General features: G+C 42.8%; 1 protein-coding gene across 4 annotated transcripts; it reads left to right on the top strand.

Annotated features, from left to right (window-relative positions):
• The first annotated feature begins 1,253 nt into the window (after positions 1 to 1,253).
• Positions 1,254 to 23,611, top strand: LOC112265618 (protein FAM118B). Of its 4 annotated transcripts, none has more exons than XM_042296283.1 (8): positions 1,254 to 1,323; positions 14,194 to 14,298; positions 14,554 to 14,806; positions 18,370 to 18,597; positions 21,390 to 21,518; positions 21,683 to 21,980; positions 22,272 to 22,334; positions 22,620 to 23,611. In XM_042296283.1, exons 2-8 carry the CDS (start codon positions 14,201 to 14,203, stop codon positions 22,631 to 22,633), a joined length of 1,083 nt encoding a protein of 360 aa, XP_042152217.1. In that variant the 5' UTR covers positions 1,254 to 1,323; positions 14,194 to 14,200; the 3' UTR covers positions 22,634 to 23,611. The 4 variants fall into 4 exon arrangements, with proteins under 4 accessions (XP_042152217.1, XP_024298890.1, XP_024298891.1 ...); XM_024443122.1 differs by having other exon boundaries at positions 14,503 to 14,806; XM_024443123.2 differs by having other exon boundaries at positions 1,281 to 1,558.
• Positions 23,612 to 23,940: the final 329 nt, after the last annotated feature.

Below are 23,940 nucleotides of genomic sequence, written 5' to 3'. Positions count from 1 at the left end.
CATTTTAAAGTTTTTGCTGAAGGGAGAAGCTGAGATGTTCAAGTTGTGGAAAATACTGTTATCATGTGTTTTAAAAGTGTTGAAAATGTGACCTTTTGCAATTGTGGTGGGAACCATGAAGCCACGTCTTTGGAATGCCTAACAAGGGTGGAAGAGAATGAGGTGGCCAAAGTCAGGGCTGTCCAGAGCATTTCATATGCAGCTGCTGTTAAAAGGGTTGATGGTTTGATTGGTGCTCCTGAAGAGTCCATGGTGGTGGATAGGCCTTCACTGAAGGCTGCAGGGGTTGCCGTTCAACAGCAGGACCCAGATATGTTAAAAGTTAAGAAGGTGGACTTTGCAGCCTTTATAGCTATGATGATTAATGGTACTGCCATTGTGGAGAGGAAGTCCAGGAAAAGATATATAATTGTGACTGTTTGAGGTTGTGGACAGGTGTCTTTTATACTGATAACAAGTTGGTTGCTGGGACTGAAAGACTTCTCGGCAGAGGAGTTGCATGTAGTATTATCACAAGCCGTACCACCCTCTTACGTTATAGAGCCTGAGAAGGAAAATATGGAGATTTGAAGGAAGGAGGAAGTGGAAGTTTTAGTTTTGTCAATATGTTTTTTATTGTTTTATTTTGGGTGGATTAAGTTCGTTTTCCCAATCACGTATGGGTTTTATTTTTACTTTGTTTTTTTCAACCCTGTCCAGTTGGTGGCGGTAATATACATTTTTGGGTTGTAGTCTGCCATAAAACCCACAGAAGAATAAGTGGGATTTACAGTAGTAGCAAAGATTTGTACAACTAAACTAAGATAGACCACAACCTGTCGTTTCAAACGGGAACAAATGAGTCATTAGTGGGCAGTACAAACAACGAGATGGGCTAGATCCTAATTGGCGCGTTCTAGCATTATCTGCATATTACAGTTAGGGAACGCCTAATTCTTTGAAGTGCGCGTGTGCAATAATTTAATTCACGTTTGTTCTCCTAAACAACGCAGTTTTTGTCAAACTTCTGCAAAGGGTAAAGTAAAAAACTGTCCAATCTGTTCATACCATATTCTAGTTTAGGGAACAGAAACTGTATTGAAATCAAACGTCGCATCGATGTGCAGAACGTCAGTCAAAATCCATCTCGTTCCATCCTCTCCCACTGCCGGCCAGTGGGCTTCCTCCCACTACCATATTTGGCCATTAGTGGAACTGCCAACCAGAAGTTTCACATTTATACATCCGGTGAAATATCTGTCCCATCGTTCTATCTGTGGTAGCCGCGCACCAAGCACATCCCTTGTCCAACTCATCACGACACACACAGATCTCCAGCAGCATGTGAGTCGACAGGTTGTGCACACAGAGGAAGAAATGTTTATAGCTAAATAGATTTGCTAATAATAATATCTAGCAGGCAAAGGCACTCAGACTACGCCATGTCAAGTACAACAATTGCAAATACCGGCTTTTAAAGCAGGATATGTCGGTAGACTGATATTTAACTCGCAGTTGCATGCCAGCTAACTTAACGTTAACTCGACCAAAAAAAAGCAACTTGTTGGGAGTTATCAGGGTAAGTGTAAATACCTGTGTGAATTTAACAAGCAAGTGTGTTTTATTTCACAGCTAGCTAAACTTTAACGTAATTCTAGATAGCCTACTGTACATTGAGCTTTTACCTGCTGGTTAGCTAACGTTAGCCAGTACGTTAGCCAGTTCTTCCTGGCAGCGCACTTCACTTGCTTAGCTAGTAGCTAGCTAGCTATCTAACGTCAGTTGGCCAGTAACGATAAAGACAAAAAGTATACAGTGTACTGTACAGTCAGCTAACTTTTGCTTATTGTTGTCCATTTTTTAATTCAAATTTTGCTTTCATAAATGTACACGTCAAAAAAACACATGTTTCCTTAGTTGAAGTTTGTCAGGAATTGTCTCCAGACGGAGGACATGAGATCATTCTTATTTAGCACCAAGACTATTATTGCAATAATGATACAATAAATAAGCCTCAAGCACGACTTTAGCCAGCTACCGATTACGCTGAGACTCAGATGTTTTACTATAAAATGCAGCTACACCAAACAAAACACAGATTTCAAAGTTTAACCAACCATAGAACTCTATGCACGATTTGAGGACTACATTTAATGCTGATGCTGCATATGTAACTTTTGGGCGACCCGATTAAATTCACATAAAAATGAAAGTAAGTAATAGCTCTAGAACCAATTCACGTCGTGACGTTTATCATTACGCCATACGTCATTTTCTTGACGTACTGATCAGACAAGTTTTACATTTTTACAATTTTTTACTTAACTAGGCAAATCCGTTAAAGAACAGATTCTTATTTACATGGTGGCCTAACCCAGCAACACTGGGCCAATTGTGTGCTGCCCTACGGGACTCCCAATCACAGCCGGTTGTGATTCAGCCTGGAATGGAACCAGGGTCTGTAGTGACGCCTCTAGCACTGAGATGCACTGACTTAGACCGCTGCTCCACTCGAGAGCCCCAAAAGATATGTGTAATTAAACCAATATGGACCACAGCCCAATGTTTCAAGTGGGAACAAATTAGTCATAGTGGGCAGAACTAGCATGGAGGTGGGCAGAGCCAAGCATGAGCTAGCGACATCCTATTGGCAAGTTCAAGCATTTATTCACATATTCCGGTTAGGGAACGCCTAGTCTGTGAAGTGTGCAATAACTCAGTTTGCTTTTGCACCCCTTCTAAACAACGCCATTTTTAAAAACTGGCAAAGAAAAACGTTTACAAAATGTAGTCCACTCTGTAACATATTTTAGTTTTGATAACATTGACATCAAATGTTGAATCGATGAGAAAATTTTCAGAATGTCGCCCAAAATCTATCTCGTTTCATCTTCTTTTTCACTCACTACCATATTTGGCAGTGAGTGAAAAAGCCAAGTGGATGCTTCCGGTGAAATATCTGTCCCATTGTTCTATCTGTGAGTGTAGTGTTTGTAACACAATATTGAGGAGAGCCTGTCTCTCTTCAGAGAGCATATTTATTTTAGGAGATATTACCTTTTCATTCAAGGATAAATCTATTGTTACAGGTGATAATAGAACATGTTTTGTTTAGTTACTTTTACCTCAACTAATGCAAGTCAAGCTAGCTTGCACTGCAGAGCAGCTAAAAGCTAGGCTAGGTTGAAGATACCGTTGTAGCTAGCAACCTCCACCTAACAATTATAATAATAAACACATATCATTACCATCAAACTTAAATGACTGTTGCCTCCCATTTAAGTTTGATGGTAATGATATGTGTTTATTATTATAATTGTTAGGTGGAGGTTGCTAGCTTAACAGCCAAAGTGTATTATTTAACATTGTAGCGGTATTTATTAGAGAGGGTAAAGAAAGATTTTGTTCGGGCGCCAGGCAGGTATTAACCATGCCGAAAGGAAAAGAGTAGAATAGAGAGAGTACCACTACCAGACACACACACATCAGCAGAAGAGACTGCCTAGAGTGTAGCCTGTTTACCAGATAGCCAGTGGAGAAAAGAGAATACACACCATATAAAACCCACATCACAACACAGGGGTAACCCAAACAAGAATACCTCATACAATAATACTAATACTAATAATGGCAGAGCAATTCCACAGCAACTTCATACAAGAACGAACCCAGTCATCAACATAGGATTTGCAATAATCTGTATTATTTTCTAGTGGATGAGTGCAGAGGGTATGAATGTGGGGGGTGTTCATCGACACAACAAAGGCCTTAAAAATGTCCACAGTCTTCACGGCCACATGTCATTAGTACACCCCACCTCAATACAGTTCACATAATATACAACTTGCAAGCAACCTACTAAAATGTCCCTCCAAACACTTCTGTCAGGGAAATAATAGTCCAGCTCTAATGAACTTCAATGGGAAGTGCATTTGAAAAATAGAGTCTGTTGCAGGGTAAAGCACTGGAATGAGAGGGAAGAGAAAGAGAAAAAGATAAGAGAGATCTTAGCTGTGGTCTTCAGGCGTGCAGGTGTACTGTCTGACTGTCCGATGGTTTGTTGGTTTGTATGTTAAAGCTTCGCAACAATGTTGCTACTAATCCATGCGATCCATAACAGGCGCGGTCCCAAACGAAAACAACCACGACCTAGAGCGATTACACCGATGATTGAGTTATATACTCTATAAACTACACATGCTGAAAACAAACAAAACTTCTGCAGCACAGCACACACAATCAAACTGTCGCGCCACCCAAGAGCCCCTCCCCAAAGAGCTGAACGAGCTCCCTTTATCTCCTCCTTCCTTACTGCTCATGCGCTCTTAAAGTGGCAGCGCACGGTGAAGGCTCCGAGCAGATTTCGCCACACTCCTCCCCCCATGAAAAAACAATGCCTGTAGAAACAGAGGATACAGGCTTTGACAGGTTCATGTTCCTGCTACACAAAACCAGGGAAGTCCTCCTCATCAGAGTCCTCCACGAAGAGGTCCTGCAGGTGTTGCTTTTGCCTGCGATCCAGCTCTTCTGCCGTAGGGTAGCGGGGCTTTAGGTCAACAACATGCACTGTCCTGACATCTTCCCCAGTGTCCTCCAAACAGACCAAGTAGTTCACTGGTCCCAACTGCTGCACTACACGGTATGGACCTTTCCATCTCGAAGCTAGCTTGGCAGTGAACTTCTTAGATGCCTTTGACAGATGATGTGAACGTACCCAGACACGAGACTGGGGTGGAAAACACACGTCTCGTCTATGTTTGTCATAGTTTCTCAGCTGTCGTTGTTTGGCTTTGGTTTTGCTGGCCTCCACTCTGGCTAGCAAGGTGTGGTGGTGTTGTACGGCATCAAACGCTGGGCAGTCAGGTGAAACATTCGAACTTTGCAAGACCCTGTCCATCGGACCTTTTAGTGGTCTTCCCAGGTGAAGTTCGGCGGGAGTGACCCCAGAAGTCTCCTGCACGGCAGAGTTCAGTGCAAAGCGAAATTCTGGAAGATGCTGATCCCACCTTGTGTGCTGATCCCCCACGAATGAAGCAATCATCCCCTTCAGGGTTCGGTTTACCTCTCGGTCAGGTTGGTCTGAGGATGGTAGGCTGTGGTCAGCTTGGCAATTACACCCCAGTAGGTACAGAGCTCTTTGTATATTCCTGATATGAACTGCGGACCTCGGTCAGAGAGGATTTGGTCGGGAATTCCAAATCTGGTAAACACCTCCCTTCGCAGAATTAGAGCAATGGCTGATGCAGTAGCTTTGCGGAGGGGAAACAACTCCACCCAGTGTGTGTAGTAGTCCACTACCACCAATAAAAATTCATTCCGTGTCCCCCGGCTGGGAGGAAAAGGTCCCATGAGGTCAATACCCAACATTTCATTTGGATGGTTCACCACGGTCTGCTGCATTTTCCCAGCAGGTCGGCCAATGTCTGGTTTGTATTTCTGGCAGACTTCACACTGCTGTACAAACTTCCGGGTATCAACCCACATGCCTGGCCAGTAAACCACCTCTTGTAGTCTTCGATAAGTTTTAAAAACTCCAAGATGGCCACTCATGGGATTGGCATGATAAGCTTGGATTATCTGGTCACACAATGTAGAGGGAATGAAGACGCGATAATGGGTGCTGTGTATTCCATCTCCTCTTGGAGTTTTTCGATACAATTTATCCTGAATTATGCTATACTTATCATTGAAGCGACTCTTGGAGTCTTCTTCCGACAGACTCTTGTGGATCGCCATGATGGCAGCATCCTTCTGCTGTGCTCTCCATACACTCTCATCGTCCAGAGGAAAGGAATCATCCAGACATTTAGCGGTAGTATAAGTACTGCACAAGGGAGGACAAACATTGGCAGTCTCTGTAATCCGAGAAAGGGCATCTGGTACAACGTTCAGTTTTCCTTTGCGATACTCAATGATGAAGTCAAACTTCTGCAGTCTGATAGACCAGCGAATAAGACGGCTGTTGGTCTTGCCTGATGCCAGAACCCACTGCAGAGCAGCATGGTCTGTGACAACGGTGAAGATCTTTGCCTCCAAGTAGTAGCTCCATTTCTCCAAAGCCCAGACCACAGCGAGGCACTCCCTTTCAGTCGTTGAATAATTCCTCTCTGCTGAATTAAGGGTGCGACTTGCATAGGCAAGAACTTCTTCTGTTCCAAGTCCTGTTTGTTGAGCCAAGACTGCTCCAAGTCCTGTTTGACTGGCATCCGTGTACACAATGAAATGAGCATTCAGGTTAGGATGTCCAAGCACTGGAGGAGTAATTAGACTGTTTTTGAGTGTGTCAAATGCACCTTGGCATGCAGCGGTCCATTGGAATTTCACACCTTTCTTCTTAAGGTGGTTGAGGGGTTCGGCTACCTTTGAAAAGTCAGGCACAAACCTGTGGTACCATCCAGCCATACCCAGAAACCGCTGAACAGCCTTGAGGGATGTGGGAATTGGGAATTTCTGCACAGCTTCAACTTTGGCTGGATCTGCATGGATACCTTCAGCATTAACCACATGACCAAGGAACTTGAGTTCTGGCAGACAGAAACGACACTTCTTCAAGTTCAAGGTCAAACCTGCAGCCTTTAGTCTGTCGAAGACGGACTGAATGTCTTGCAGATGATCCGCAACAGAGGAGGAGTAGATTATGATGTCATCCAGATACACGAGACAATTTCTACCCCTCAGATCTCCCAGGACAGTCTCCATCAACCGTTGGAAGGTTGCTGGAGCATTCTTCAAACCAAAAGGCATGACTTTGAAGGAGTACAAACCAGCAGGGGTGACAAAAGCAGTCTTGTCCTGACTAGCGGGATCCATTGACACCTGCCAATAGCCACTGTTCAGATCCAGATTACTAAAGATGGATGCTCCTGCCAGAGATTCCAGTATGTCATTTATGTTTGGTAGAGGGTAGGCATCGCTTTCTGTTATGGCATTCGGCTTCCTGTAGTCCACACAGAATCGATATCCACCATCTTTCTTAGGAATCAGGACAACCGGAGAAGCCCATCCAGAAAAAGAAGGTTCCACAATTCCATTCTCCAACATGCTTTTGAGCTGTTCATTGAGAATTGCCAGTTTGGCGGGGGACAGCCTGTAGGGACGCTGCTTAATGGGGACCTCATGCCGGGTATAGATTTTGTGTTTGAAGACGGTTGTACGGCCGAGTGTAAGAGTACAAACCTCACTGTTCATGTCCAACATCTGGGAGAGCTGCCACCTTTCATCATCCGACAGACATGCCTGTTCCACCGCTTGCTTGATGTAGAAATCCGCATCAGGTTTGTTTTTGCTCTCGGATAGAAGGGGGTACGGCGGTAATCAGGGTGATAGTTTGGTTCTCAGACTTCACTGGTGGAACATGTTTTTGTCTTTGTCTCTTTATATTTTCTCTGTCTCTGACTTGACCTTGTCCGGACTCTGCATAATGTAGCAGGCTCCAACCTGAAATCAGTGCATTACCAGGTTGAAATGGATGAGGCTGGGAATAGTCAGAGTGTAGCCGATAGGAGGGTTCGGACATAGAGATGGTCAGTCCACTGAAGAACAGGAAGTCTAGGCCAAGGACTACAGCAAATGCAAGGCTTGAGTCTGCAAGTATTGCCACAGGAAGGTTAATAGTCTCACCATGCAGTTTTATTATTATACTAATCCAGCCCAAGGGAGTGGTAGGTTCTCCATTGGCCAAGTACAATGGTCCTTCCTCCCATGTTCGTAGCTCCTCATGAGGTAATGCCATGTTCTGCCACAGGGCCTCTTGCATCAGGGTGTAAGATGCCCCTGTGTCGATTATGGCCTTCCCTCTCCAGTTTCTAACACTCAGAGGAACCAATAGTTGTTGCGGAATAGGAATAAGACCGCTAGCTGTACTGTCTAAAAGCTTCATGGTGGGCATTAAGGCTGACCCAATTGTATGCAAGCCACCACGCCTGTCTAGACTTTCAGTCTTCGGTCCTTTCTGACCTTTTCCTGAATCCTGACGCTGGACATAGAGCGGGCAAGAATCTGGAGGATGTTGGACTTTACACCTCCAACACACAACTGGACATTTGTCCTGGATCTTGGGTACAAATATCTGAGACTGTTTAGCCCTAAGAGAGTTATGGGTATACTGGGATGAGGGAACGGGGTTTTTAGTTTGGAGGTGGTGCTTCCAGTCCTTCTCAAACTGAGTCCCAAGACGCACCAGATCATCCACATTTTCCACACGTTCTCGAAGTTGACTAGCAAGGCGGGGAACCATGTTCTTAAGAAGGAGTTTAACCATCTCCTGCTCAGTAATGTCAGCCTTCCATCTCCTACATAGAACTCGATAGGAGAAGGCAAAGTCCCGTATTGGCTCTGCTTCACCCTGGACTCTGTTACGAACACGTTCCGCCAGTTCATCCCCATAGTCCTCTGAGAGGAAGGCTAAGAGGAACATTTTTGAAACTCCTCCCAGGTTGACACATGTTCACGGGCTATCTCCCACCAGTCTCTTGCTGTACCATGGAGAACACTGCAGAGGGTAGCAAGAACCTCCAAGTCAGTAAGGGGCCGGATAGAAAGAAAATCATTACACTTAGATAAGAAAAACAGTGGATCAACATCATCTTCTGGGCTGCCAAAAGTGGGGAAAAGTAGTTTGATAGGGAGGGAGCGCTCTAGAGGAGGCATGACAATGGCAGCGGGAGTTCTGTTGTTTAACAATATCTTCAGAGGGGTTTTTGTAGTACTACCTGTTCCTATTCCCTTACTGGCCAAGCCAGTGGCAGAGGTAAAACCTGAGGGAGGTGCAGAAGATTTGTCCAGAAGGGAAAAGCACTGCATTACCTCCTGGTGCAGCCCTTCCAGTTGAAGGTCTGTGGCCTTCTGTGCTTTTTCCATCTCATTAACGGTGTCCTTTTGAGTCTGTTCAATCAAAAATCGTAGTTCCGCTGTGAGAGAGTTCTTCATGTCCTCCATAACTTCCTTCAGATAAGAACACACTCCCTTCACAACAGAGGCTGACTCTTCTGCTCTCTGTTTTTGTTCGTCCTCAAGTAAGAGTATGACTTGATGATGGTTAGTTTCCATTTGTGTTTTGAACCGGTGCAGTTTTCCTTGAATATCCTGCTTCAGAGAATCTTGTAAATATTTCTGCCTCTGAACAATTTGTTGTTGGTTTTCCTCCATTTGACAGGGAAGGTAATCCAACCTCCGCTGCACATCTGTCTGATGAGCCTCCACACATTCACTGAGTTTGCGAATTGCATTCTCCTGCATTGTCAAACTATGATTGGTGTGTGTCCATTGATGTTCCAGTTGTCCAGTGATCACAGAGACACCTCTCCCAGTCTCTCTGGACAGGGTAACCGGAAGGGTTTGAGGGGAGGGTAATGGTGGAGATGTTATAGGTGAGCCAGAAGCCTGGGGATTTGGGGCAGTGCTATCCAACTCCATTAGTTCATCGAGTCCTTCCACAATGAAAGAATCCCGAGCATGATTACCGTCAGGTGTGTCCACATTGACACAGTATGGGGTTCCAACAAAAGACATGATTCAACCTTGTGTGGATGGTGTCATGGGTGTTTCTCTTCAAGTCCCTGTTCGGGCGCCAATTCTGTAGCGGTATTTATTAGAGAGGGTAAAGAAAGATTTTGTTCGGGCGCCAGGCAGGTATTAACCATGCCGAAAGGAAAAGAGTAGAATAGAGAGAGTACCACTACCAGACACACACACATCAGCAGAAGAGACTGCCTAGAGTGTAGCCTGTTTACCAGATAGCCAGTGGAGAGAAAAGAGAATACACACCATATAAAACCCACATCACAACACAGGGGTAACCCAAACAAGAATACCTCATACAATAATACTAATACTAATAATGGCAGAGCAATTCCACAGCAACTTCATACAAGAACGAACCCAGTCATCAACATAGGATTTGCAATAATCTGTATTATTTTCTAGTGGATGAGTGCAGAGGGTATGAATGTGGGGGGTGTTCATCGACACAACAAAGGCCTTAAAAATGTCCACAGTCTTCACGGCCACATGTCATTAGTACACCCCACCTCAATACAGTTCACATAATATACAACTTGCAAGCAACCTACTAAAATGTCCCTCCAAACACTTCTGGCAGGGAAATAATAGTCCAGCTCTAATGAACTTCAATGGGAAGTGCATTTGAAAAATAGAGAGTCTGTTGCAGGGTAAAGCACTGGAATGAGAGGGAAGAGAAAGAGAAAAAGATAAGAGAGATCTTAGCTGTGGTCTTCAGGCGTGCAGGTGTACTGTCTGACTGTCCGATGGTTTGTTGGTTTGTATGTTAAAGCTTCGCAACAATGTTGCTACTAATCCATGCGATCCATAACAGGCGCGGTCCCAAACGAAAACAACCACGACCTAGAGCGATTACACCGATGATTGAGTTATATACTCTATAAACTACACACGCTGAAAACAAACAAAACTTCTGCAGCACAGCACACACAATCAAACTGTCGCGCCACCCAAGAGCCCCTCCCCAAAGAGCTGAACGAGCTCCCTTTATCTCCTCCTTCCTTACTGCTCATGCGCTCTTAAAGTGGCAGCGCACGGTGAAGGCTCCGAGCAGATTTCGCCACAACATTACTGTTAAACTAGTACTTACTTATAGAATTGTGTAATTGTTTAGAAATTGCTAGCTATAAAGCCATCACCGAAAACCACATATTTTCGACGGACTCTAGCTGGACTGAAGACAAGGCAAAGTAAAAAACAAATCTAAGTATCCACGGAACCTTCAACCTTCAAGGTGGCGTTGCGTTTTCACTCCACTGTGTCTCCATTGAAATGCATGACATCCTTTGCAATGTAACAGAGTGCTTATGGGTAATGTGAAAATCAAATCAAAATCAAATCAAATTTATTTATATAGCCCTTCGTACATCAGCTGATATCTCAAAGTGCTGTACAGAAACCCAGCCTAAAACCCCAAACAGCAAGCAATGCAGGTGTAGAAGCAGCCCATCAGACGCTACAAACTGCTGGAGCTGAAGAAGAGCGACGTCACACTCACTGTGCCCCAGTCCCCCAACTTTTCTGACCGTTTCCGCATGTAATGGCTGAGGGAAAGATTTTGTGTAAATAGCTCTGTGCTCCGTTTAGTTAGTCTGCCTTTTTAATTAAGGGGTTAAGAAGCAGTAGTAATATGTTCTATGTGCTCTATTTCTATGCTTCCTGTTCTGAAGTTTCAATTTTGCGTCTTTTACTCTTGGTTTTGGTTTTGTACACCAGCTTCAAACGGTTCCTGAAAGTATATTTCTCAGCGGTTTACATGGTACAATGATTCTCTACACTGTACTTGCTTGTTTGTCACATAAACTAAAATTAGGCGAACTATTCGAATTTTAGCAACCAGGAAATGGCGAATCGATTTCCACATAGTGTGTCTTTAACAATTTCCATTAAATAAAAAATATAAAAAACATTTACAGGAAGAACTGTGCAGATACAAAGTCTGGTCAAAGATAGCCCAATAGTAAACAAAGAAGGTAGCATATTTCAACCCTGCAGGCGCTACACAAAACGCAGAAATAAAATATAAAACATGCATTACCTTTGACTAGCTTCTTTTGTTGGCACTCCAATATGTCCCATAAACATCACAATTGGTCCTTTTCTTCGATTAATTCCGTCCATATATATCCAAATGTCCATTTATTTGATGCGTTTGATCCAGAAAAAAACAGCTTCCAAAAAATGCAACGTCACTACAAAATATTTCAAAAGTTGCCTATAAACTTTGCCAAAATATTTCAAACTACTTTTGTAATACAACTTTAGGTATTTTTAAACGTTAATTATCAATCAAATTGTAGACGGGTCTATCTGTGTTCAATACAGGAAGATGACAAACCATGCTACTTTTCACGTCTTGCGCAACTCAACAGTGTTACCCAGTTCCTAGATGGCCTACTTCTTCATTGCACAAATTAATAACCTCAACCAAATTCCAAAGACTTGTGACATCCAGTGGAAGCAGTAGGAACTGAAAACAGGTTCCTAAGAAATATAATTTGCCAATGAGAACTCAGTGAACAGACAGAGACCAAAAAAAAAAACATTTCTGAACGGTTAGTCCTCGGGGTTTTGCCTGCTACATAAGTTCTGTTATACTCAGACATGATTCAAACAGTTTTAGAAACTTCAGTGTTTTCTATCCAAATCTACTAATAATATGCATATCTTATTCCTGGCATGAGTAGCAGGAATTTGAAATTGGGCACGCTATTTATCCAAAAGTGAAAATGCTGCCCCCTATACCTTAAGAAGTTAAACATCGAAATCGATAGTTTTTTGTTTGGCGTACATTTTAGTGGAATTGCCCATAGCTATCTCACAGTACTTGGTGATATAAATATTCTCTGGGTTATCCCCATGAATGTTCCACTGTGTAAGGCTAGTGTAAGGTGAATCTGATGCCCTGCCTTCGGTAGCAATGGGGACAGTGGGATACTGCCCTGTAAGGGTGCTGTTCTATGTATGATACAGTAAACTGAGATCATGACTCTCTGTGGTCCCTCCAGATTGCATTGCACTTAAGTTATTGCTTTGATTTGATGGCATTGTATTTACAGTTGAAGTCAGAAGTTTACATACACTTAGGTTGGAGTCATTAAAACTTGTTTTTCAACCACTCCACAAATTTATTGTAACAAACTATCGCTTTGGCTAGTCGGTTAGGACATCTGTTTTGTGCATGACACAAGTAATATCTCCAACAATTTTTTACAGACAGATTATTTCACTTATAATTCACTATCACAATTCCAGTGGGTCAGATGTTTACATACACTAAGTTGACTGTGCCTTTAAACAGTTTGGAAAATTCCAGAAAATGTCATGGCATTAGAAGCTTCTGATAGGCTAATTTGAGTCAATTGGAGGTGTACCTGTGGATGTATTTCAAGGCCTACCTTCAAACACAGTGCCTATTTGCTTGACATTATGGGGAAAATCAAAAGAAATCAGCCAAGACCTCAGAAAATAAAATTGGAGACCTCCCCTAGTCTGGATCATCCTTGGGAGAAATGTCCAAACACCTGAAGGTACCATGTTCATCTGTACAAACAATAGTACGCAAGTATAAACACGATGGGACCACACAGTTGTCATACCGCTCAGGAAAGTGACGCTTTCTGTCTCCTAGAGATGAACGTACTTTGGCGCGAAAAGTGCAAATCCATCCCAGAACAACAGTAAAGGACCTTGTGAAGATGCTGGAGTAACAGGTACAAAAGTATCTACGTTCACAGTTAAACAAGTCCTATATCAACAAAACCTGAAAGGAATGCTCAGGAAGGAAGAAGCTACTGCTCCAAAACCACCATAAAAAAGCCAGACTACAGTTTGCAACTGCACATGGGGATAAAGATTGTACTTTTTGGAGAAATGTCCTCTGGTCTGATGTAACAAAAATAGAACTATTTGGCCATAATGACCATCGTTATGTTTGGAGGAAAAGGGGGAGGCTTGCAAGCCGAAGAACGCCATCCCAACCGTGAAGCACGGGGGTGGCAGCATCATGTTGTGGGGTGCTTTGCTGAAGGAGGGACTGGTGCACTTCACAAAATAATGGCATCATGAGGAAGGAAAATGATGTGGATATATTGAAGCAACATCTCCAGACATCAGTCAGGAAGTTAAAGCTTGGTCGCAAATGGGTCTTCCAAATGGACAATGATCCCAAGCATACTTCCAGAGTTGTGGCAAAATGGCTTAAGAACAACAAAGTCAAGATATTGGAGTGGCCATCACAAAGCCCTGACCTCCAATCCAATAGAAAATATGTGGACAGAACTGAAAAAGCTTGTGCGAGCAAGGAGGCCAAGGAGGCCCTGACTCAGTTACACAAGCTCTGTCAGGAGGAATGGGCCAAAATTCACCCAACTTATTGTGGGAAGCTCATGGAAGGCTCCCCGAAACGTTTGACTCAAGTTAAACAATTTAAAGGCAATGCTACCAAATACTAATTGAGTGCATGTAAACTTCTGACCCACTGGGAATGTGATGAAAGAAATAAAAGCTGAAATAAATCACTATACTATTATTCTGACATTTCACATTCTTAAAATAAAGTGGCGATCCTAAGAGAGGGAATTTTTACTCGGATAAAATGTCAGGAATTGTGAAACTGAGTTTAAATGTGTTTGGCTAAGGTGTATGTAAACTTCCGACTTCAACTGTATATTCAATCTCATGGTTGTCTTACAGGAGCTGAATGGCCTCTGTGGTGGCCTCTGTTGTGACTGTGAAAACCGAGAAGCGACCAGCTCATGCTGATACTCAGGATGTTGACTCCAACACCAAAAAACCCAGGTATCAAAAACTGATATGACTAGCCTACATTTAGTACTCTGTTCCTCTTTACATGCCAATGCATTATCAATATCAGACTGGTCAGGAACTTTTTCTCTTAGTTTCTGTTTTTAAACTCATTCTTTACGTTTTCAGCCTAGGTTTGATTTCGAACAGCAGCCAAGTAAACTTGCCATGATTTGTTTAACCTTCATGTTGTCTAAGGATTTGGGAACCATCAATGGAACCATCACTCAATCTCTGCCTGCCCCAAAGGAAACTGCTGCCCAGCCTGAAGACCAAGCGGGCGCCCGAGCTGGTCCTAGTTATTGGTACAGGGGTGAGTTCAGCTGTGGCCCCTCAGGTCCCCGCATTGCGCTCCTGGAAGGGTTTGATCCAGGCCTTGTTGGACGCGGCCAACGACTTTGACCTCCTCGAGGAAGAGGAGAGTAGGCGTTTTCAGAAGAGCCTGCAGGAGGACAAGAACCTAGTCCACGTGGCTCATGACCTCATCCAGAAGCTCTCTCCGGTAAGGCTTCCCCGCTCCTGTGCACACACATATAGCCAGATGTAGACAGCACACTGTCTCCAGCTGGTTGAGACACACCAGTGACTTTCATTGTAAACTTTCCTTTATTGGGATTTGTAATCATAGTGGGAATGACAGTGGCAAGGAGTCAGCATAGTTCAATGTTTTTATCTAAATTCTAAAATGTTTGATTCAGGTTTTTCAACCGGTCTTCTGTGTAAAAGGTGATGCCCTAACCTTAAGTACGGCACTGATGGATTACTACAACACGTCATCATGCAATTCCTTGTTTTCAAAGCCACACAAGTTGACTCAACCAGTTCTGGCACTCAGGTTAATTTAAACAGGACTTTTAAGGCCTGTTATTTGATTCGCTAGATGAAGAAATCCCCCCCAGTGAATAACCCCCCATTGATTTCTCTCAATAAGTCAACGAATCAGTGGACCGTGACTAAATTACAGAGAAATTCAAGGGGAAATATTTTTAGATTTCGGTACGGGCCCGTATCCCCTTCATACCAGGTCGGGTCAAACCATAACCGGTTCTTAATACCATCTGCCTTCAGTGTTGGTCATGTCTCATTGCACCTTTCAGATTGCTTAAACATGCTTTGTTTCAGCAGCCCACCTGTTGTCACAAAAGGAACCAACTGCCCAGTGTGGGTTTATCCATCGCTTTTATTCCAGGTTCACAATCATGCAGATCAGGTGATTACACCGCCATGGACCCTGTGGCAAATATTTTTCTGTTCTTAACAGGCGGTGGTGCGCCACAGGCCTCTGTACATGTTCAGCATCTTAACAGAACGGGGCACGCTATTGTAGCGGAACATAAAACTATTCAATAGTGAATTATAGATGTATGGCGCTTACAATATGAAGTAGCCTGAATCTCACATTTTTTAGAACCTAGTATTAGAGGTCGACAATTATGATTTTTCAACGCCGATTCCGATACCAAAAGGGACCAAAAAAAGCCGATACCGATTAATCGGCCGATTAAAAAATATATATATATATAAATAATAATAATAGTAAATAAAAATATTTGTAATAATGACAATTACAACAACACTGAATGAACACTTATTTTAACTTAATATAATACATCAATAAAATCAATTTAGTCTCAAATAAATAATGAAACATGTTCAATTTGGTTTAAATAATTTAAAAACAAAGTGTTGGAGAAGAATGTAAAAGTGCAATATGTGCCATGTAAAAAAGCTAACGTTTAAGTTCCTTGCTCAGAATATATGAGAGCTGGTGGTTCCTTTTAACACGAGTCTTCAATATTCCAAGGTAAGAAGTTTTAGGTTGTAGTTATTATAGGACTATGTCTCTACTATTTGTATTTCATATACCTTTACTATTGGATGTTCTAATAGGTACTTTAGTATTGCCAGCCTAATCTCGGGAATTGTTAGGCTTGAAGTCATAAACAGCGCAATGCTTGAAGAGCTGCTGGCAAATGCAGGAAAGTGCTGTTTGAATGAATGCTTACGAGCTTGCTGCTGCCTACCACCGCTCAGTCAGACTCTATCAAATCATAGACTTATATAATATAATAACACACAGAAATACGAGCCTTAGGTCATTAATATGCTAAAACAAAACGTTTATTATTTCAGTGAAATACAGAACCGTTCCGTATTTTATCTAACGGGTGGCATCCCTAAGTCTAAATATTGCTGTTACATTGCACAACCTTCAATGTTATGTCATAGTTATGTACAATTCTGGCAAATTAATTACGGTCTTTGTTAGGAAGAAATGGTCTTCACGCAGTTTGCAACGAGCCAGGCGGCCCAAACTGCTGCATATACCCTGACTCTGCTTGCACAGAACGCAGGAGAAGTGACACAATTTCCCTAGTTAATAGAAATTCATGTTAGCAGGCAATATTAACTAAATATGCAGGTTTAAAAATATGTATTGATTTTAAGAGAGGCATTGATGTTTATGGTTAGGTACACATTGGTGCAATGACAGTGCTTTCTTTGCGAATGCGCTTGTTTTTTGCGAATGCGTTTGGCGAAGTAGGCTGTGATTCAATGATAAATTGAACAGGCACCACGTCGATTATATGCAACGCAGGACAAGCTAGATAACCTAGTAATATCATCAACCATGTGTAGTTAACTAGTGATTATGTTAGGATTGATTGTTTTTTATAAGATAAGTTTAATGCTAGCTAGCACCTTACCGTGGCTCCTTGCTGCACTCGCATAACAGGTAGTCAGCCTGCCACGCAGTCTTCTCGTGGAGTGCAATGTAATCGGCCATAATCAGTGTCCAAAAATGCCGATTACCGATTGTTATGAGAACTGAATCGGCCCTAATTAATCGGCCATTCCGATTAATCGGCCGACCTCTACCTAGTATGCTGAAAGTGTAAAGAGAAAGAAACGCATTGAAAAGAGGACTCTCGTAGAGTGTAGAAGGAGGAATTTGTCATGGCTTCACCTTGTCTTTTAGTCACATTGTTGCCCACCGTGCACAGATGTCAATTCAACGTCTATTCCATGTTGGTTCAACGTAATTTCATTCAACCAGTGTGTGCCCACTGGGTGCTTGTTCACAGAACAGCTGAAGAGAACCGAGGCTTCTGTCCCTCATCTCAAGAAGGGATCAAATACCGGGTGGGACACAGCAGTTTAACCCAATGGTATTGGTGCCATAACTAGAGCAATCCAAACAATGTAAATAACTGTGGATTAGTGCTGTGTTTTGGCCCGTAATGTCAGTTAATGAGCCTAATCTGAAGGTTAGAATCAGCATGTTTGTGACCTAAATCCTTTCATGCTGTCGTTGAATGACCTAGGCAAAATACTAAGGACAATTATTACAACTTTCCCTGTTTAGGACCAGGTTAGTTGAAAACAACTCAACTTTAGTGTCTCATCCGAGGCGATATCAATCTCAGGATAGGAGCATGGTACTACTTGACCTTATTTGGTCATTACATAAGTCCTCAAACAAAAGGAGAATGCATTTGGTGTAGAAGTCAACAGCAGGGTGAGTGGGTAGCTAGATGCATGCTCTTGGTGATAATGACTTCCTTCCTGTGAAAAGGGATCCTGTTAGTTAATTTGCCCACTAGATCTCTAATCTCTGGACAGTCCAGCAGTCGGCCAGGCAGCTCGCTTGTGCTGTGTGCGCTAAGCTCACCTCGACAGTGCTATTCATAGCGGGCCAGCCCTTCTCCTTTGTTTTCCTACAACCACTGTCAGGTAGAGTGTGCATTCGGCGTAGCTCTGAGTAATGAGATTTATCCATTACAGACGGCCATAATCGCATGGCTACTCAAACAGCCTGCCCTCTAACTCTCTGCTCCATAGCAATTAGACTCACAGTGTACAGCAACTGTTTACATGTCCCTGCTACTGATGGAAAAACATTTTCAAGACTATAACAACCAGTCATAAATGCTTTATTGTACCTTTTTAAAAACCTGAAAATGCTTTTCTAAATGGTCTCCCTCCTAGTAGTTAAGTACCAGCGGTATAATCAATACACACCCACTAACCTCTATTAATTGTGCTCCTGCCCGATCATTGCAGAGAACAGGCAATGTGCGGTCTACCTTCTTCAAGGACTGCCTGTACGAGGTGTTTGACGATCTGGAGTGTAAGATGGAGAACGCGGGGAAGCACCTTCTCCGCTCCGTACTGCAGTTGATGGAGAGTGGAGCGCTGGTCCTCACCACCAACTTTGACAACCTGCTGGAGATCTACGCAGCCCACCAGGGATCGAAGCTGGAGTCTCTGGACCTAACCGACGAGAAGAAGGTAAAAACAGATCCTTTTGGAAAGATCTCTATAGTCATGGCCTTGTGTGCTCTTTAGGGCCAAATTCTAAATTGTGTGTACATAATTTTCACTGCAATAACACATCATGGATGGATGTCAATTGGGGATTTACCAGAAAATAAACTATATGGCTAAAAGTGTGCTCGTCGAACATCTCATTCCAAAATCATTGGAGTTGGTCCCCCCCTTTGTTGCTATAACAACCTCCACTCTTCTGAGAAGGCTTTCCACTAGATGTTGGAACATTGTTGCGGAGACTTGCTTCCATTCAGCCACGAGCATTAGTGAGGGTTGGCCGATTAGACCTGGCTCGCAGTTGGCGTTCCAATTCATCCCAAAGGTGTTCAATGGGGTTGAGTTCAGGGCTCTGTGCAGGGCAGTCAAGTTCTTCCACACCGATCTCGACAAACCATTTCTGTATGGACCTCACTTTATGGACAGAGGCATTGTCATGCTGAAACAGGAAAGGGCCTTCCCCAAACTGTTGCCACAAAGTTGGAAGCACAGAATCGTCTAGACTGTCGGATTGCCAGATGGTGACGCGTGATTCATCCCTTCACTGCTCCAGAGTCCAATGTCAGCTAGCTTTACAACACTCCACCCAATGCTTGCCATTGTGCATGGTGATCCTAGGTTTGTGTGCGGCTGCACGGCCATGGGAACCCATGTCATGAAGCTACTGACTAACAGTTCTTGTGCTGACATTGCTTCCAGAGGCAGTTTGAACTCAATAGTGAATGTTGCAACCGAGGACAGACGATTTTTACGTGCTTCAGCACTCTGCGGTCCCGTTCTGTGAGCTTGTGTGGCTTACCACTTAACGGCTGAGCCATTGTTGCTCCTAGACGTTTCCACTTCACAATAACAGCACTTAAAGTTGACACTTCACTAAGCTCTTCAGTACAGGCCATTCTACTGCCAATGTTTGTTTATGGAGATTTCATGGCTTCGTGCTCGATTTTATGCACCTGTCAGCAGCGGGTGTGGCTGAAATAGTCAATCCACTAATTTAAAGGGGTGTCCACCTAGTTTGTCATGTAGTGTATTATTTATGCAATGCAGATCTAGCCTCTGTTGCAGAAGCCACACTAGCATACCACATCGCTATGAAGCAGTTGGGTGTGAACATTTCAATTAAATTGGGATTTATCGTTTTGAAAAAATCCCTAACTGAAAAAGAAATTCCCCACAAAATTAAAATCACAGTGGAGTTATCACAAAACTACCACTAACAGGTCCCAATCATCATCATCAGAGAGTGAGACCGAGACGTGACAACCCTGAAGTCCTGTATGGCAATACTTAGAGAAGTTAAATGAGAAGGTGGTGAAATGCATGCTTTGTGAGTTGGAATTGAGCTACAGTGGCAGTACAAGTACAATGCTTAACCATTTGAACCGTTGCTGGCAGCAGGGCAGGCCCAGACATTAGACAGGCTCTTCACACCAAAGAAGTGGGGACAGAGTGAGAAGATTATAGCGTTGATTACAGAAATGATTGCAGTTGATATGCAGCCATTGTCAATGCTAGAGGATGTCCGCTTCAGTGCCCTGATGGCATAGCTAGAACCAGACTGACTACAAGGTGCCATGTCGAAAAACCGTGACGGCCTGGATGAAGAAATTGTACAATGATTGTTCTGCAGGTACAAAGTATGAGCTCTAAGACGCCCCATAATTGGCATTAACAACATTGTTGGACAACTATGAACACGCTGTCATACATCACTGCAATGAGCCATCACATTGATGAGAAGTGGGACATGAAGCCCCATGTGCTGACCACTGAGAACATGGAGGAGAGGCACACAGCAGAGAACCTAAAAACGTCATTAACTACCATTTTGTTGCTGAGTGGGTTGGGGACAGCAGTAAGATGAGCGCTGTATGGTAGCCGGAACTGCATTGGACCAGATCTGCGTTGTAATTCACGTCATTTAATGATTTTTATTCTGAATGTTTAAAGGATAAAAACAATTGCAGTTTAAACATTAAATGTTTTAAAATTGTCATATCCATTTAATAAGCAATATATTGGGCATGTATTCTAAGTGGTATGCAAGTGTGGGCATTGGAATATAGGCTTTGGCCCCCTGTGATCTTCAGACGCCATCAGAGGAAGTAGTTGATGAGACTGAGGGCATGACAGTTTAACTATACTACTGTCACAGGTTTAGGCTCACAGCACAGGGAATGCTCTTGCACATAAAACATTGTTTAAGGCTTATTAAAGGTGAATTCAAGGGAACATATTTGATTCAAAGACCAACATATGTCTTCTAATAGTGTTGCCCTTCTAATATGGTGTCCTTAAACCAGAGAAAGTGGTCAATGCATTGACCTGTGAAGGTCTTTTGTCTCTGACAGAAGTAGGATGTAGTTAGTATATGGCAAGGTCAAAGTTTCAAACTTCTAACTGTTGTCAAGGTTTATGGATTAATCTATATTGGTCTTTGATCAGAAATAGGAACTAATATGACAGAGATTTTTCCTTAAGCAGAATTTATAAACGCTCTTACCTTAGAAGGAACCCAACATGGATTGTTATTTATGTAGACTCGTTGAAAATAATTGATTGATTCACATTTAAGAAGACTCAATTTAATGATTCACATCCATGTATTAAGCCTGTGAATATTGACCATCGGGTGTGGTATTTATGCCCTGTCTCAATCAGGACTAACATCCCTGTTTGACATTAGTGGTGTCACTCCCTACCCAGTGAGAACAGGATTTGGTGTGACGGACTGTGAAATGTTTGTGTCCGTACAGGTCCTGGAGTGGGCTCAGGGGAAGAGAAGTCTGAGTGTTTTGCACATTCACGGTGTTTACACGAATCCCAGCGGTATTGTACTGCACCCTGCTGGCTACCAGAATGTACTGAGGAACACGGAGGTCATGGTGAGTGAGACGGGCAGCCTTTCTAAATTATACCCTGGAAATGTTTCAGCGCTTAGCAGTTGCCGTTTAAATTTGTTCAACCAATTTAAGACCCATTGCGTTAATTGTAATGAAGTTAATTCTGTCAGTGTCATAATGCAAACTGAACTCCATTGGTTTGACAGAGGGAGATCCAGAAACTGTATGAGACCAAGTCGTTTGTGTTCCTGGGCTGCGGGCGCACGGTGGACGACACCACCTTCCAGGCTCTGTTCCTGGAGGCGGTCAAACACAAGTCGGACCTGGAGCACTTCATGCTGGTGCGGCGTGAGGACGTGGGAGAGTTCAAGAAGCTGCGGGACAACATGCTAGACAAGGGCATCAAGGTCATCTCTTACGGCAATGAGTATTCCGACCTGCCTGAGTACTTTGAACGGCTGGCCAACGAGATCTGCAACCGCGACGCTGTCACTAATGGCTGGGGTAAAGAAGCCAATTTCAGTGAAATTACTCACTCACTGTATGTTTAGTAATCATACTGTATCCATTTCCTACAATGGATCACATATTAGTTGGTGGTATGTTACTGAAGTGTAAATCGTAAAACAATTATCTACTTAGGGCTTGGATCTTATCATACGGTGATGCTACTGAGGAATTCTATTTTAGTGAGCCGAGTAGCACATTAGCCTGTTTAAACATGAGTAGCTACTTTGTTTCTTTGTTTACTCTCGCTATTATTTGTTAATCTGTTGATTTCATTGATTTTCATAGGATCTCCCTCCCAAGAAGAACAGGAAACCCAGAATGGCTTTCATTCACAGAAAAGCCTCCAAGGTTAGGATTGTGTGCTTCTTTGTCGGTGCTCGCATGCAAGAGGCATTTCCCTAAATCCACTTTTCATTTCATCCTGTTAGAATATATCTATTTATTAAGCTTATATCCAGGCTTTTAGAATATACCTGTTTATTGTGCTTATATCCAGGCATTTCATTAGTGAAAACCTCCTTGGAATTCATACCCCTTACACACAAGTGGCTTACCTATAATGCATGGCAGTCTGTGGTAATATACAGCTGTTGGTCCTCATATTTTATTTCTTCTCCTTCTCTTTCTGCCCAGACTATTCTTCTTGACAGGCACAAAACAGACAGGAGTATCAGTCATTTTCATCCACAGTTCCTTCAGTCTACTTCTACTCAGGTTTCATTGGATCTACTACTACTCCGCCAGGCAAATATGGGCCAGAAGAGACCCATGTTACTATTCTAGTCACCCGCTTATTGTTTTTATTTTAATCTTTACCGGTTGTCATGACAAAGGGAAAGACCCAGCAGGAAAGTAAACTGTTAAAGCAGCTGGCAACCCAATTAAAGTGTTTCCCTACACCTTAACATCTGGAATAAGATGTTGGAAAGGGCAATGGAAGACTGATGTAGGGATGACATAAGGACAGGTCCCTGACTTGGATTCTAGCTCAACATAATTTGTAAATGAATCCTGTCCTGAATGAATGGCTGGAGAGTCCTGAGGACCTAACTATGCTAAAGACTCCCTGAATTTGAAGAGAAGCAGGCGTGGCAAAAATGTAGCACAACATATCCACATCAGAGGAGGCTGGTGGAATGCGCTATGAGGATGGCTCATTGTAATGGCTTGAATGGAACTGGGTCAAACGTGGTTTTCATATGTTTGATACCGTTCCATTTATTCCAGACATTAATGAGCCTGTCCTCCTATAGCTCTTCCCATCCTCCCCTGTTTAGGATCAACTATGCGGTCCTCTTATGAAACTGTCAAGTCTCACAGCATCAATAGGTGTTAACTATGTAGTGTCTGAAAATAATGGCTAGTTCAATCTGTGAAGCATGGTAACATGTTGAAAGGTTTTTGAGAATCTTGTCTGCAGGTTCAGCAGTGACTTAGATGAGGCATCTTTAGAGTAACAATCACTTGGCCACTCATGTGCTGAAAAAAAATAGTATACTGTCCTTTATAAGGCTTTTGGATTTTTAATACCGCATGTTTTGTGAAATCTGTAGGTATTTGTGCTATTTAAAAAAAATAAAAATAAAACCTTTGGTATCATACAGTGCATTCGGGAAGTATTCAGACCCCTGACTCTTTCCACATTTTGTTACAGCCTTATTCTACAATGTATTAAATATTATTTCTACACACAATACCCATTGACAATTTTGCAAAAGTAAAAATGATCTTATAGGTATTCAAACCCTTTACTCAGTGCTTTGTTTAAGAACCTTTGGCAGCAATTACAGCCTTGAGTCTTCTTGGGTATGACACTACAAACTTGGCACATCTGTATTTGGGGAGTTTCTCCCATTCTTCTCTGCAGATCCTCAAGCTCTGTCAGGTTGGATGGGGAGTGTCGCTGCACAGCTATTTTCTGGTCTCCAGAGATGTTCGATCGGGTTTGGGCTCT

This window comes from Oncorhynchus tshawytscha, linkage group LG13 (genome assembly GCF_018296145.1).
Source record: "Oncorhynchus tshawytscha isolate Ot180627B linkage group LG13, Otsh_v2.0, whole genome shotgun sequence".
Classification (NCBI taxonomy): domain Eukaryota; kingdom Metazoa; phylum Chordata; class Actinopteri; order Salmoniformes; family Salmonidae; genus Oncorhynchus; species Oncorhynchus tshawytscha.
This window is presented reverse-complemented; position numbering and strand designations above follow the sequence as displayed.